This window comes from Perissodus microlepis, chromosome 5, assembly GCF_051167445.1.
Source record: "Perissodus microlepis isolate ML-2025 ecotype Zambia chromosome 5, ASM5116744v1, whole genome shotgun sequence".
NCBI classification, from domain to species: domain Eukaryota; kingdom Metazoa; phylum Chordata; class Actinopteri; order Cichliformes; family Cichlidae; genus Perissodus; species Perissodus microlepis.
The window spans coordinates 8,585,305-8,600,621 of NC_140465.1; the positions used below are offsets into that span (position 1 = coordinate 8,585,305).

Sequence of the window (15,317 nt, forward strand, 5' to 3'; positions counted from 1 at the left end):
TGTCTTGGGAAGAAAGCTTACATTGCTGGAGTGTACTCACTTGTAAATTAGTTCATTCATAGAGCAAGAATGAAAAAAAAAAAAAAACCCAGACAAAACAAAAAAAAAAAAAAAAAAAAGGAAACATCTTGGCCTTTTATATAATTACCTGTAACAAACTGTTTTTACATGTTGGTCATCTCTTGATTGCCTTTTGTGTCTTTGCTTATAAAAGAAACGTATATATATATATATATATAAATATATATAGTCTCCCTAATTTGCTTCTGTCAAGCTGATTCACTGTAGGAGTCTGAATCACTGCTAGGTTCATTACAATACAAAACTTGTACAGGGAGGAGGTTTCTGACTGGACATGAGTGTATATCTACTTTGTAAGAGTGGATTCAGTTGTGATGGTAACGACGGCCATGAAGATGAGAGCCCGGGTTTGCCGCTTTTTCTCTGGCCCGTACCTCGGGTTCTGTTTGTGATTTCTCCCAATTACTTTCTAGAAATGAAAACTTTCTCTTCATATGCATTCATAATTTTGTGCGTGTCGGTGTGTCTGTTGAACAAAACTAGACATGCATGCAAAAAAGCAGTGTATTTTAGTAGTGATGCCTTAAGTTAGACCATAAGCTGAAGGTTCTCAGAAAAAAAAAAAAAAGAAGAAAAAACATTTAATGAGTTTGTTCCTCTCTCCATGTGGTATACAATTGTGTCCTTTCCTTCCACAGTACCTTTGCTGGGTCACTATTTTTGCACCCTCGTTAGATAGGTCCTCATCAGCAGTGCCGAGGTCTCTGAACTTTCCCCTTCCACACTGGGACGAGTGCGCCTCTCAGCACTCACAGGTGTTGCGAGTTTCTCTCGGCTGTTTGCAGGTTATCTGGAAATGTCCTGTATTTTCCAATGTGTGTTTTTTGTACTGTAGGGAGTAATGTATCTTTTATCATCAAAAAATAAACATGTTAAACATAAAAAAAAAAAAAAAAATTGGGCTTTTGTGCGTGTGTGTTTATTAAGAGTAAACACAAGACAAGTTGAATCACCTGCTGTAAGCCACGCTGAGCCGCTCTCAAAAACGGCTTCTCTACATCCAGATCTTCTTTGGCACTTCCTTCAAAGTATTCAGCTCTAATTTCCTCGCACCACTGCCGGGCCAGCTTGTCAGACACCTGAGAGGAAACAAAGTGTTACTCACATGACGGATCAGAGTAATGTGTGGAATAAAACGCACAAATCTAAAGGATGAGTTTCACGAGCAGCGGGCTTGGAAAGCCTGTGGTGACCAGAACACTTCAAACTAAATAATGGTCACTTTTGTCATGCTGAGAGCCATCCTGAGATGTTGACATCTGATTTGTAAGAGTTAATACAAATGCAGATTAAAGGCTTAGCATTAAGAATATAAAGGACAAACACAGCCCTGATTTCTTTATATTTGCTCCTAGTGAGCCAGTGATCTTGACCAATAGTTCTTCAGGCTTTCTGAAGGTCTTTCAAAGTTTTTCTTTCTACACTGACTGCATTTCCCTCTGTTCAATCCAGTCATAGACACTAATCTACGAATCATTCAAGCATTAAATAAATCCACCTAACTCAACGTACGAAGTCTTCACATAACAAAAAACATAGCAAACCCATTTCAAATGATATTGTTAGGTGCTCCGTTACTAGCAGCCTGTCATTAAAAACATTTGTTCACATTTCTTGACCAGAATCTATTAAAAATCCCAAAGACAACACTTTGACAGGCATAAAATATTTTTGCAAAGGGATTTCCATTCGCATCTCTACAAAGTGTGCAGTGAGTACTATACGTAATATAGTAGTCACTGTTAACTGTTATTCTGTCAGACTTCAGGTTGTGTTTTTGTATTTTATTTGAATTCAAATGTTCCAACTCTGCCTAACCAAATAAAATAAGCACAAAAGAAAGCTAAAGATTGTTTAGACAGTTTCTCTTTCCATCCCAATAACACTTAAATGGGTACACTGTTATTTCAGCTGCTGGCTTCTTTGTTAATCATTTTTAGGTCTGAGTCGGGATGTGGCTATAGATAGTCACATCTGATTTTGAGCTGCCACTTCCTTGTGAGAGTCACATGCAGTGTGTCACTTTGCATCAGCTTTCTTCATTCTGCAAAACTGAATAATAATCAAAATAATATCAACTGACAATTTTCTTCCACCGACTTCAAGTAGTTTTCAGGCTTTCTTGTAGATTCATTGCAGTTTCCATCCAATTCCAGTAAAATCTGCACTGATTGTGATTTACAGTTTTCCTCCTTGGGTAGGCTGTAGAACAGTGAGGTTAACCTGCACTTGACCAATGCTTTCTTCACGTATCTTTCCTGCAGTGTTGACTTTTGAATACCAGAGCCAATCAAAATGTGAGACTGAGGGACAAGAGATAAAAAATGCTGTGCAGCCTCCACATAAAGTAGGACACCTGGTTACCCTGGACGCAGCTTACTTTACTGTGCGCTCACACCAAAAATAGAACAGAAGAATACAAAATGTTAATAGAGACTTCACTTTTGATCTAACACTCACTGTGACTTGCATTTCCTTTGCAAGAGTGTCATTTATAAGTGTATTTCAGAAAGAAAAGAGAAATCTCTTGGTGTAAACAACATGAAAGCATGGCTCCATTCTACCAACAGTTCAGGCTGATGGTCGTGGTGTTGGTGGTGTAATGGTGAGAGGGCACATTTTCTTGGCACACTGGGCATCTTAGTACCAACTGAGAATGGTTTAAATACCACAGCCTACCCGAGAACTGTTGCTGACCATGTCTATACCTTAATGACCATCTTCAGATGGCTGCTTCCAGCAGGATAATGCCACAGAGCTCAAAAATCTCAAAGTGGCTTCTTGAGCTTAACAATGAGTTTGCTTTACTCAAGTGGTCTCCACAGTCACCAGACTGGAATCCTACAGAGCACCTCGGGGATGTGGTCGAACAGGAGATTCACATCATGGATCTGGAGAAGCTGTGTGATGCTGTGGATCAAAATCTCAGAGGAATCTTTTCCCACCACCTGGGGAGTCTACACCATGAAGAATTAAGGCAGTTCTAAAGGCAAAAGTAAGCTAAGGTGTACATTTAAAAGTGCCCAGTGACTGCATACACACAGAATGGCAAAACTGAAGCAATTTGATAACAACCCCTATAACAAGGTAGCTCAATATAGACTAAAGATCCTAAACCTAAGTGATCACACAGGTTCCCACTACAGCACCAGGCCAAAAAGCAGGTAAGACAAAAATGATGTTATAGTTCAGTGGTGGTTCCAACAAATCTGCATTTAATAAAACTGTACTGAGCCACGTGTGTGGTAAACCTGGAGATGCCTCACTGAGACTGACTGAAAGAAGAGGACTTTGACTAACCTCTCGGTCGCTCAGATCCGTTTTGTTGCCCAGTACAATAAAAGGGAAATCAGAAGGATCCTTGGGTTCCCCTTGGATCAAAAACTCCTTCCTCCACCCATCCAGAGCAGAGAAGCTGGCCTTGGATGTGACATCAAACACCAGCATGCAGCAGTGAGCTCCCCTGTACAGAGGTGTACCCAGAGACTGGAACCTCTCTGTGCCTGCTGTGTCCCAGATCTGACATACACACAGTGGGAAACACGAGATTAATCATCCTATATGACATGAATGTCTTGTTCCTGGGTGTGTGGGGGCTTGTTTCACTGCCAAATGCACAGGTGCACAGTTGAATTACCTGCAGCGTGACTGTGTCCCCATCTATGCTGATTGTTTTAGAGAGGAAGTCGGTCCCCACAGTGGCCCGGTACATGTTGGTGAAGCGGTGATTCACGTATCTGTTCATGACGGAGGATTTTCCCACCCTAAGTAAACACTCACATGTTTAGTGGAAATCGACTAAATGAAGACCTCTCGCTCTTTTACCGGAGACAGCCACATTAATCTTCTTGCATCGCACTGCGCCGTTAAATACAAGCCCACACTTTCACACTTTTGAGAATTTGGAATTATGTCTTAAACTATGAACAGAAAGAGAGCCGGAGTAAATGAAAGTGAAACAAGTATCTGTGGAACTGCGGAATTAATAAGAACCTTTAAATGCCCCTTTAACTCACCCAGAGTTTCCTATGAGGATTATTTTCAGTGTACTAGGACCCTTTTTGTCACTCATATCCATGTCTGATTGTTTGGCCCAGCCGGTATGAACCCACGAGAGCTCACGCTGCCGATGCCTTCACGGGTCCCTAGAAATATTCAGCTTCAATGAATGAACGTGTCACACGCCTATAGCCAGATTTAGAAATTAAAATAAAAATAACTAAAATACTAATATTATTATTATTGTTTTAAATTTTCAAGTGATTTCCTCCGTGTGTTAAATATATTCTTTCTTTCTTTCTTTCTTTCTTTCTTTCTTTCTTTCTTTCCACACTGCTGGCAAGTTGCAACTAAATGTCCAAATATATTATGTGTTGCTTTTTTAAATCCCCAGTAGATGGCTACAAGGTTCAAATTACAAATAAATACTTCTCATGCCCCCTGTGTGTCATTGTTGTATCTAAAATTCCAATTAAGTGGCTGTGCTTTGAAGGCACCGCATCATGACAGGTGATTGGCACACAGCCGTTCTCCTCATTCCTGTCATAATGAGACGTCCACAGACTCAGCAACAGGGCTCTACTCCAGGAAAAACTCTGAGTTTGTTAACCCTGAGCTGAGGAAACTCCGGATCTTCTTGTTCCAGAAAAACAGTCAACTTCAACTCTGAGTCAGTAACTGGGGTCAGATAACCTGCTCGCTGGCAGGTTTTAATTAGCGAACTGAGTTTCTCTCTGACTCCTCCCCTCTTGCTGCACCTGAACCACCTGGCTAACACCTCGAATCATTTCCTCATTTATAAAATCGCTGTCATTGTGTAGGGGAGTGAACTAATCTGCAGAAGTTGACGTTTTTACAAGCACTGAAATCCAGGCATTTACTCCTCGATATACAGGTATATACAGCCATGACGTTGCATATTTCTAATCAACCCAGTATAAAATTCACAGGCTCCATCTCTGTGGCTCTGTGGAGAGTAGCTGTCAGACTGTCAGTCAGCTCTTCTGAAACATTTACTGTAGCAATGACTGTTTCAGTCAAACTCATCTGTGTAAAACTTTAGACGCACCACATACTGATGGTGATGGAAAAATGTCTGTCACAGCTGGATCTTGGATATGATGTGAATATTTGAGTGAAGGTGAGACTGATCTTCACAGATTGTTCACAGATTCAGTCACTGAATGATCTGAAACATTTTAAAGCAACTGAACCTCAACATATTTTCCACTGAAGATCACCTGAGTGACTCTATCAGTGACTCCAAACTGGATCAGCCCTAAGGTAGCCTATAGGCTCTGTAATGGATCAGTGTTTTTGATCACTGTTCGGCTATACTAATAAAACTTTACATTTACATTTATTATTATTATTATTATTATTATTATTATTATTATTGTTGTTGTTGTTGTTGTTGTTGTTGTTGTTGTTGTTATTATTATTATTATTATTATTATTATTATTATTATTATTATTATTATTATTATTATTAATAATAATAATAATAAACTATAATGGTTACACTGGTGAACAGTAAAGATTTATTTTTCTGTAAATCTCAAAAATGGGATTGTTACAGCCCATCAGTGCATCAAATGTTCACTAAACAAATTAAAATACATAAAAATAAAAATGAAATGCTCAAAACTGTAAAAAAAACAAAAAACAAAAAAAACCCTTCCTTTATTCCCCACTAGAGGGCAGTATAGACCTCAGGTGGTTTATTTTTCTTCTCGGACAGATATGCTTAGAGCCATGAGGTAGGGTTTCTTTGAATGATCATTAAATGACCAGTTTAGTATTTTTAACTGATTGTGAGGTTACAGTTATTAATGAAAGTTAAAATATCATCAATATTTTAATTAAATGTAAAAAAAAAAAAAAGGCTAAAAGAAGAAGGAGACATCAGAAAGGCTAAAATGCTGACATTTACTCACACTTTGTACTTTGATGTTTCAGAGTTTCCTTTTATTGGAGTAATCAAATTCTGCCATCTTTTATTACGTTTCACTTTTGAGTGTTCAGGTTAGTGTAAGAAAAAAAACCTTACAGTAACCTGAGGACAGGTTCATATATATCTATCTATATATACATCAATCATACAATCATCATAAGAATATGTTGAATTCACTGCCAAAAGCCAACGGAAAATCTCATGATTCATGAGGTTAATGAGGTGAAATAATTACCATAACTCAGTATACAGTTAGTGTCATTGTTGGGTCTTACAGAATGAAAAATAACACTTTAAAAATAATGGTTCTTGAAATAAAATGGCCAAGAATGTGGGAATTTCATCATCTAAACAGCATCATTAAATGATTCAGTAAATCTCTGCGTAAAGAAGAACAAAAAGCAATACTGATCTTAAACATGATGCTGAAGTGGAAATCCCATCTTAGTAATATTCAGAAAATCACAGTCAGTAAACTTTTTTTGCTGCATCCACAAATATGAGGTGAAATTCCACCATACAGAGACATAGAGGCATACATGAACATGATCCAGAAACTCTGAGCTCTTCTCTGGACTGACCTCATATAAGATGGACTGAGGCAAAGTGTAAACTCTTTGGTCTCTCTTTGCTGATATTGTGTTTGAAAATCATGGACTTCGTGTCCTTGCGGCTGGAGAGTAGAGGAATCATTTGGCCTGTTATCAGAGCACGGTTAAAGGCAGCACCCGTGATAGTATGGGACACATCAGCGCACGCTGTGAAGGCCTTGATTGTTTTCAGTGAGGCCATGCAATCAGTCACAATCCCTCATCTACCCATTGAAAACATCTGGTGCACTATGAAGCAAAAATATGACAGAAGGAGTCAAGCAGCTGAAACCCTCGAAATCCTTTATCAGGCACGAATGAGCAACATTTTCTTTATGTCACTTGTCTCCTCAGCTCTTCCACCTGCTGCCTTTAGGGGTCACCATAGCAGATCATCTGCTTCCACCTCACCCTATCCCTAGCAACCTGCCTGTCGGCTCCATCTGCTACATACTTTCCACACGCCCAGACCATTTTGAGCTTTCCTTTGAACTTTATCTCCAGCTGAGCCGTCCTGATGTACTCATTTCTAATCCCAATCTTCCCGGTCATTTTTAGAACTCAATACAATTGATCAGTTTCAACATCTAACATGTTGTCTATTGTGTTTTCAAACCAATACTATCAAGCTTTGTTTTACTTGATGCCTGCTTTTAGAAATGAGATTCTAGATTAATGACAGATGAGGTAGAGTTCAATTTTTCTTTGTCCAGTATCAAAGTTACTTATTTATCCTAATGTATGAGCTAAATTGGAAGCTGGTTATCAAGAGGTTAACATAAAAGCATATATAAAATATAAACAATAATAAGTAGGAAGTAGTACTTACTACTGAAACACACGGACACAGAAAATATAAACAATGCAGAATTTATATTTGTGATCATAAGAGGGGTAAAAAAAAATTGTGCAATCGTCAGCGACGGATAAAAGTTAAAAACAGAACATAAAACCTATAAGAAAAGAAAAACTCAACTACTTGACACAATGCTGAGATTCCTTCATATCTATGTCCTGTAGTGACTGTCAGAGGTGCAGCAGAACACTGAGATTGCAAAAAACAGCAACAGAAAAACTAGCGTATCTCTGTGAGGGGCACTCGTGAGTGCCCGCCTAACTTTATTAGACAATGGATGGAGACACACTCATAATGCTGTGCTGCTGCGCCTAAAAATTTATTTCAACCACAGTGAAAGTAATGGAGACGTGTACAACCATGGAGTGGAGACTTTTTGAAAAAGTGAGGACCTTCTGGATGTGACCCCCGTCTGCTCCTCCTTTCTTTCACACCTTTTAGAAAGAAGAAAGAAACGGAAGGTGTGTGAGTGTCAAGATTCAGTTTTATGGGTTTTGGTCAGAAACAGCTTTAGGCTATTCACTTAGTTAAGTCTGTAGTGAGGACCTAGAGAAACCATCGTGTCAATAAATGTCCTCAGAAACAGACTGTATGAACATTTGTGTGTGTGTGTGTGTGAGAGAGAGAGAGAGAGAGAGGGAGGGAGGGGGGGGAGAAAGAGAGAGCGCTATCCTCCTGGGTATAGCAGTGGTGCTGCAGCCCTGCATTGCAGAGATAAGACCACCGCCTTCACAGAAGCCTGTTTCTTGGGAATTTGAAAGTTGTCCTCATACTCCACTGTTGACACACAATGTCATCTGTCATCCAGCTACAAAGGCCCTGAGCAACCTCCTAACTGTCCAACAAGACACTCCAGCGTTAGTTCAAACTGTCTCTGTCGAGATACTGTCAACAGAAGACGAAAACTGTGTCCGTGTGTGTGTGTTTGCCTTGTGTGATTTATGTAGTACAGCCACTTACACGCTGTAGGGCCTTGTAGCCCTGACAGTATGCCTGTACCGCTTTATGACAGTAAGCGGCGGGCCTGTAATTCCTGGCCTCCTCCTTTCATCTTGATAACCTCTTATCAGAGCAGAGCAGCACACTCGCACTGTGGCGGCAGCCACATCCCTGCCCGGCTGTCCACGCTGCCACAGAGACCTCATCTCACTCTGATACTACTGCTCTCATTCACCCAGGCTGCAGTGTTTCCCATCCAGCACATTCACATTTAACTGTGCCATAACTGCCATTAAAAAGGAAAACCTAGAGGGGACAAACCTAAGTTGTCAACACAATAAATTGATAGCACAAGCTGGAGCCTATCCAGCTTTGCCTGAAGTGGGCTTACACTGCACAAATTAGCATCCACAGTTTAAATTCCCTGCATACCTTGATTACACGATGATGTCAGACAAACTTTAAGCTTTGTATAACAGAATCCTGAATCTAATTTTAAAGTTTTACCTGGCACTCTATTGCATTGCAGAACAATAAGTAGTATTTGCAAATAGTATTACCATCAGCCTTAGTGTAAATGTTCCTGGAAGAATCTGAATTGGTCTTATACGGTAGATGAAGAGCAGATAATAACTCAGACAGTATTCACCGCTTGTGTGTGTGTATTGCTTGGTTATTTATTTAGTATAATTACTTGCTCTTAGTCTTATGATTGAACCAACAGCAGCCTTTTGACAAATCTCGTAAAAGGAAAAAAAAAACACTGACAGGTGCGAACAGAGCAGGTTTCTTCTTCACTTATCTACGTGACAACAAAGAAAACATGACACAGGCGTCATCAGAAGGTATACGGAGGTGATGAGGAGGACATTTTATTACAGCTCTGCTTTTCCTGATATCCAACTGTTTATGGGTCCCCGGGACATTGACTTCACTGACTTTTACTACTTTAACAGTTTATTTCTGTTGTTCCAGGATACTAATTTCACAGCAACCGGTGATACTGTGTGTGGAACGTTTAGGGAAATGAAAGGCTTAGTTAGAATTTTTGTGTAACAGTTGCCATGACCTATATATTGATTTGCATCTGGCCTAACTGATACCACTTGTTAGCTATCGCTGCCTTGTCGGACGCATTTCAACTTATCTGCCTCATTCCTAAAAAACCCCAGTGTTTAATTTATTTTTTTTTTTTTCAAAAAAGAAAAAAGAAAGGCATCAATTCTTCCCAACTGTTTTTCTCCCCTGATTTCCCTGAAAACTGTAAATGAACAAAGAGAGAGGAAAGTTGGGGAGCTGCTTTGACTATCAAATGACTTTGACAGTGTCGGGTTTGTGCGCAGCCAGGCCGTGCTCAGACCATATCTCTCCCTATGATTGCAGCGTCTTTGCCGATTTGCATTACTGTGTTCCATTCTAAGCTTTGCTGGACCACAAAGAAATTGTGTCTTTGCATTTTATATTTGCTTTGTTCAAATGTCTGTCAAACTCTTTTCCACGTGGGCTTGGTCTTATCAGGGGCTGTATGCACATTTCATCAACAGACAAAAAAAGTGTCCATCCTGCATGCACACCGCAGGAAGCGGAGTTTATTTTATATTGCATTAGTATATGCATTTCTTTTAATTATAAGATCTGGAAGAAGACAATATAACACACAAAATATGATGTGCAATGGATCTGATGATTCCTATCGACTACGTGTAATTGTTTCATACTGGCCTTGGTTTTGGTCCTGATATGCTTTTTATATACGGCGCTTCCTCTGTGGAAATCATCAGAGATACAAACACGTTATCAATACTACACAAGCAGCACACACAGCCATAAAGGAAGAGCAGAGGAACTAAGATTTAAAGCACCTTCACCTTTCGCACACGCTCCAGATGCCACAAATATTTATTACATTATTTATATCTGTAGATGACACGCTTAAATGGGATTTTAAACTCATGCCTGTACATATGTAACATCTAAGCCCCACACAAGCTCGTTCTCTCTGGACCAAAGAGGTGTGTCTTTTAAAAAAATGTTTGTCCCCAACCCCTCCCACGGACTGTCTCGTAGCCCTAAACTTTGCTGGTAGTTAGAGAACTTTTTTAGTTGTAGCCATCAGCCTACAGTGAGGTCCAGCTGTGCACCACCTCCCACCTGGCTGCATACATTTTTCGGCTCTAAAAGCTCACTGCACCCATCACTCGTCGGTGGCGTCCACTCAGGTAGGTGACCAGTCGGCACTTTGCCTTCTGTTCTCATATTTTCACCCCAAACACCTGGTGTAACCAGCTTGATTAAATACAGCTGGCTAGTTTTGTTGGTTAAGAATAATTGTGCATGTGAAACTTTCACTGGCGAGAATTACGATCATCTGAGGCAATTTATTGCTTGGCAGACTGTGAATTGTGGAGATACGAGAGGCGAGAACTTTGCATGAGGGCAACAGAGAATCTGTTTCCTTCTCTGTGAAAGTGACACTTTTTTGTTTTCCATTCATTATTTTCAATTGAATTTTCAATAATTACCACAAGTATATGTAACGGTAGAGATGAATTATAATATTAATTGAATTCGCCCACTGCACGAGTTCAGCTTGAAGTTGTTTATATCCAGATCAAAAACAAGTCGACTGCTTTACACGGTAGATATATGTTCAGTGTGTTTTAATGCAAGTAGCATAATGTCAATCTATTAACATTGGAGTTTAAGGGCATAACACTCAAGGTAATTAATTGTGTTGTGATATGAGCAGCTGGGTGTGAGTTTCAAATTATTTCATCTATCCCTCTGGGGTTGTTTCTTTTTTAGTTTTGTCTCTTTTGATCAGTCCTCCACAACGTGCCGCCTCACCCCGTTGTGTCGCTGCGCTTGTTGCGTTTCTCATCAAACAGATTTCTATTAATCAGATGAGATTAGTTCCATGTAGTATCAGTGGGGCTGGATATATTTAGCATTATAATAATGCTGTCTATCAGATTTTCTCAGAGTTTATCAGCCAGTATCAGTCTCTTCTCTTTCCTCTTCTCTTCCCTCTAAAGATACGGCGCGGGGAGAGGCCTCGTCCGCTGTTGTTATAATGCACATTGTGATGCTGTGGGATGTCGTCGCTGGTATTTTGGAGCAGAATTTGTTTTTGATTCGACTTTTAAAGCAGTTTTCAGAAAGGGGCCTTCATCTCAAGCTCTAAAAATCTGCTCGAAATTTGCGTTTTTCTTTGATAAAAATTGAATCGCCCCCAAAAAAACAAAAACAAAAAGGGTTATTAATCACACAAATAAGTGAGAGTGTGACAGAGACTGCTGTTAACACTCTCACTTGAAAAGAAAAAAATCTGCCAGCAAACACCATTACACTTTGTGTGCGCTGCTGTGTTGTTTGTCCACACGGCCAGTCATCCCTAAGGGCACGTCTTTTGCATTCCTCTAACTGGCACACCTATTGTAGTGGGGCCACTTGGTAACCGTTTGGTCACTTGCTGTGTCGCTACATTTATAGACTCGTTTATTTTTAGTTTTTACTTTCAGCCGCAGTCAAATGAGGATCCTAGAAAAGGAAGTTTGAAAAAGCATGCTGTCGAGAGATCTTGTCCCTGATAACTTCAAGTTGCACTGGTTGTTGTGAAGAGAGAAGCTCGGTGATAATGCATCGGCTTCAATCAAAGTCACGGCCTCTCTCGTTCTCATCTGAATTAAGAGAGTCACAAACCTCCAACGTGCGAGGAGTTTGGTGGTGTCTCTGTCAAGACCTTTTGACAACATGTCTCCATAAAGACTGAGAGCCACACACCTAAAAACAAAGTCAATTGATGCTTGTGTCTTTATATTTATTTCAAACTGTGCTAACTGTAAAGACAAATGCATTAGTGTAAGGGTGTAGAGTGCAAAGAGTACATGAATGAATAATAAATGACTCGTGTAAAATGAGGCTTGTGCACAGCTTTGATCTTTTCATCCTGGGTTGGTGCATTTGACAGCAAAAACAATTTAGATTTCTCACTATACTCGCCACAGGCTGTTTTACCTGCCAACATGGAAGATTCATCAGAGCAGTCCCACTGGGTGTCTCCATCCCTGCTCAGCTCAGACCCCCTGGCCGCTTTCTCCTCTGATTCTGGCCTGTTGCCTCCGGGAGAAGAGGGTGAGACGTTCTTCACCGGCCAGGACACCGACTACACCTGCCTGCCCTCTTTCTTCTCCACCCCAAGCCTCAGCCGAGCGCCAGCTCCTTACCGACACGGCTCTGGTCAGTGCTTCCAAGCCACCGTCACCCAACAAATCCATCCTGTAGTTTGCCTTCTAAATTGTGATCTGACTTTTATTTCTTCTTTCCACAGTTCGACCAATGTTCAACTCACCGAGCCTGCTCAGCAACCTTCAGTTGCTGGATGGGCTGCCCAGCCACTCTCTGAGCTCGCCCTACAACCCCCCAGTCTCCACCTGGAGCAGCAGCCCTCTCACTAAGACGCCATTGCATTCGCACACCCCGACCTCCCTCTACACCCCTGGAGTGACCTCCTCTTTCACCACTTCCAGAGATGGATACTCGTCTCCGGGCAGAGAGGGCAGGGAGAGTCCCCGTCTTCAGGAGGCCCTCAAGGCAGAGCGCCTGAGCCCACTTGGGGGGTCTGGGGCCAGCAGCAGCTTTCTCAACCTGACTCCCGCAGCTGGCAGCGTGTACACTCCATCATCCCACCCACACATGCTAAGCCCCTACAGCTCATACATGAGTGGCCCACAGGACTACAGCTCCGCTGCCCTCTACTCCAGCCCCGGAGCCTGGATCAACCCCTCGTACTCCCCTAAACTCCGTAACAAGATGAGGATATCCACTCCAGGTGAGGATATATTGACAGGTGCCTCTTTTTCTTTTCCCTGGGTGGACCATTTTGGCACAATATTCTATAAAATGAAAATGCTCTGAAAGTTCAGCCTTGACAGTTGGTGGCTGTTTTGGAAATTATCAGATTTTTCTCAGCAGATGCAGATTTCATGGAACTGTAGATGGTTACATTTACAAGAAATTTGAATAAACTTTCAACCCTTGTAGCTCTCCCAAAATAGAAATTCGAACATCTGTACTTCAACAACAACCGAGCATCTGCAAGTTCCAAAAACAAGAGAGAGAGAGAGTGTTGTGAAACTAAAACATTTTGTTCTATATTGAGTATAACAGTCTGCCCATTATATAATGTGTCACTGAGATCTTTGCACATGAAATAATATATTAAGATCCGTCATATGTTACACTCTGTAAACTGTCATTATTTCTCTGAACAGAGGCCAGAGAGTGTGTCAACTGTGGAGCCACAGCTACCCCTCTGTGGCGCCGGGATGGTACAGGCCACTACCTGTGCAATGCCTGTGGACTGTACCACAAGATGAACGGCCAAAATAGACCTCTAATCCGACCCAAGAAGAGACTGGTATGACAGGCTGATACGGGCCTCTTTTACCTCCTTTGTAAACCATCGAACAAATAATCCGTCGTTACCAGGATAGTTTGAAAAGCTTGACTATATCTTTTTCTGTGTCTCAGATTGTCAGCAAGCGCGCAGGTACCCTCTGTGCCAACTGTCACACAAGCACAACAACGCTGTGGAGACGCAACGCCAACGGGGAGCCTGTGTGTAATGCCTGCGGACTCTACTTTAAACTGCATAACGTGAGTCAGTCATTTCAGATGAATCCACAAACACCTGGCTAAATATTTAAAAAAATTAATTAATTTAAAAAAAATTCCCTTTCATTCCTCACTACAGGTTAACCGGCCTCTCACCATGAAGAAGGATGGAATTCAAACACGTAACAGAAAAGTCTCCAGCAAGAACAAGAAGAGCAAGAAGGCCACCTTGTTGGAGCCGTACATGGAGGTGACTCAGCCGCCCTCCCTGGACGACAACGGTGGGCCCTTCTCCCTCGGCCCTGGGACTCTCCTCACCTACAGTCACTCGCCTCACCTCATGCCTACACCGTCCCCGCTCCATCCCTCTGCCAGCTTACCCTACACGCACCACCTCAACTCTGGCATGGTGCCCACACTAGTGTGACATAACAGGACGGGCACCTGTGAATACTCAGACACGAGCCCGCTTCCTTGTATTGCCAGTTATTTGTACATATGTGTTGTTGGCTGTCATGCGAATGGAGTTTCCTGTGTATTTTACCTGCGTTTCATCCACATGTTGCGTTACTGTGCTGACTGGGCACTTGTGTGAAGTCCGATAAAATCACTCAGGTTTTGGCATATGTAAACACCCTAATAAGGGAATTCTCTCAGCTGTAAATACAAACACAAATCTGATTTACGGTATCTGTGTGACAATTCTTCTTTTATTATTCTTAAAGTAAAGCTATACCTTAGTTTTGTGCTTCAGGGGTCTGTTTTATATTTGCATAATTCATATTACCATATTAAAACTCTAAAGAAAAAAAATGCGTGACTTATTCTGTTTGACTTATGAAGGCTTTTGTTTTAAGTAATTTGAATCCTCAGCTCTCTGAGCTAACCACAGCAAGGCCTGCTGTGGGAGGTTATTGTACTCCCCTGCCCTGGTATAATGGTGTCTTTGTGCTGGCAGTTCTCCACTTTGACAGTGTAATAGTACATAGCGGGTATGCAAATCGTCTTTTCCGCATAAGTGACAAACATTCAACTAAAGTGCACCACTTATGACTGCTTTTATATTTAGACGAGCTACAGAACAACTGGACGCACGAGGTCACGTTTGTACTTTTCATTACTCATCTCTGTTTGAATGTGCAGAAGGGGATTTTTGTTTCACTTTTCCAGTTTTCCACTTTCATGTCAAAGGTCTCAAACTACAGAGAACGTGTTTAGAAATCAGAAGACAACAATACGTTTCATGACGTCACTGCCCTTTGCGTGTTTTATTTTCGCCCAT

The 15,317-nt window shown here is 41.2% G+C and overlaps 2 protein-coding genes across 3 annotated transcripts; one reads left to right on the forward strand and one right to left on the reverse strand.

The window, feature by feature from the left end:
- On the reverse strand, nucleotides 1–4,268 carry LOC146386522 (ras-related protein Rab-7a). Of its 2 annotated transcripts, none has more exons than XM_084927627.1 (5): nucleotides 4,098–4,268; nucleotides 3,719–3,845; nucleotides 3,382–3,600; nucleotides 1,016–1,160; nucleotides 1–910 (listed from the first exon to the last, which is right to left on the reverse strand). In XM_084927627.1, exons 1-5 carry the CDS (start codon nucleotides 4,157–4,159, stop codon nucleotides 831–833), a joined length of 633 nt encoding a protein of 210 aa, XP_084783753.1. In that variant the 5' UTR covers nucleotides 4,160–4,268; the 3' UTR covers nucleotides 1–830. The 2 variants fall into 2 exon arrangements, with proteins under 2 accessions (XP_084783753.1, XP_084783754.1); XM_084927628.1 differs by having other exon boundaries at nucleotides 1,035–1,160; nucleotides 4,098–4,262.
- A 6,269-nt stretch (nucleotides 4,269–10,537) lies between these two features.
- gata1a (GATA binding protein 1a) lies at nucleotides 10,538–15,256 on the forward strand. The gene is made up of 6 exons (XM_084927629.1): nucleotides 10,538–10,638; nucleotides 12,427–12,658; nucleotides 12,750–13,250; nucleotides 13,693–13,838; nucleotides 13,952–14,077; nucleotides 14,175–15,256. Exons 2-6 carry the CDS (start codon nucleotides 12,445–12,447, stop codon nucleotides 14,460–14,462), a joined length of 1,275 nt encoding a protein of 424 aa, XP_084783755.1. The 5' UTR covers nucleotides 10,538–10,638; nucleotides 12,427–12,444; the 3' UTR covers nucleotides 14,463–15,256.
- Nucleotides 15,257–15,317: the final 61 nt, after the last annotated feature.

What these genes read in the sequence shown, in the direction of transcription:
- LOC146386522 (XM_084927627.1), bottom strand. Translation starts at nt 4,159, where the DNA reads ATGGATATGAGTGACAAAAAGGGTCCTAGTACACTGAAAATAATCCTC. An exon ending in GGGACACAGTCACGCTGCAG is followed by an intron (nt 3,601 to 3,718) that starts GTAATTCAACTG and finishes TGTGTATGTCAG; the next exon opens with ATCTGGGACACAGCAGGCAC. An exon ending in GGTGATTCAACTTGTCTTGT is followed by an intron (nt 911 to 1,015) that starts GTTTACTCTTAA and finishes TACTCCCTACAG; the next exon opens with TACAAAAAACACACATTGGA.
- gata1a (XM_084927629.1), top strand. Translation starts at nt 12,445, where the DNA reads ATGGAAGATTCATCAGAGCAGTCCCACTGGGTGTCTCCATCCCTGCTC. An exon ending in GATGAGGATATCCACTCCAG is followed by an intron (nt 13,251 to 13,692) that starts GTGAGGATATAT and finishes TTCTCTGAACAG; the next exon opens with AGGCCAGAGAGTGTGTCAAC. An exon ending in TCTACTTTAAACTGCATAAC is followed by an intron (nt 14,078 to 14,174) that starts GTGAGTCAGTCA and finishes TCCTCACTACAG; the next exon opens with GTTAACCGGCCTCTCACCAT.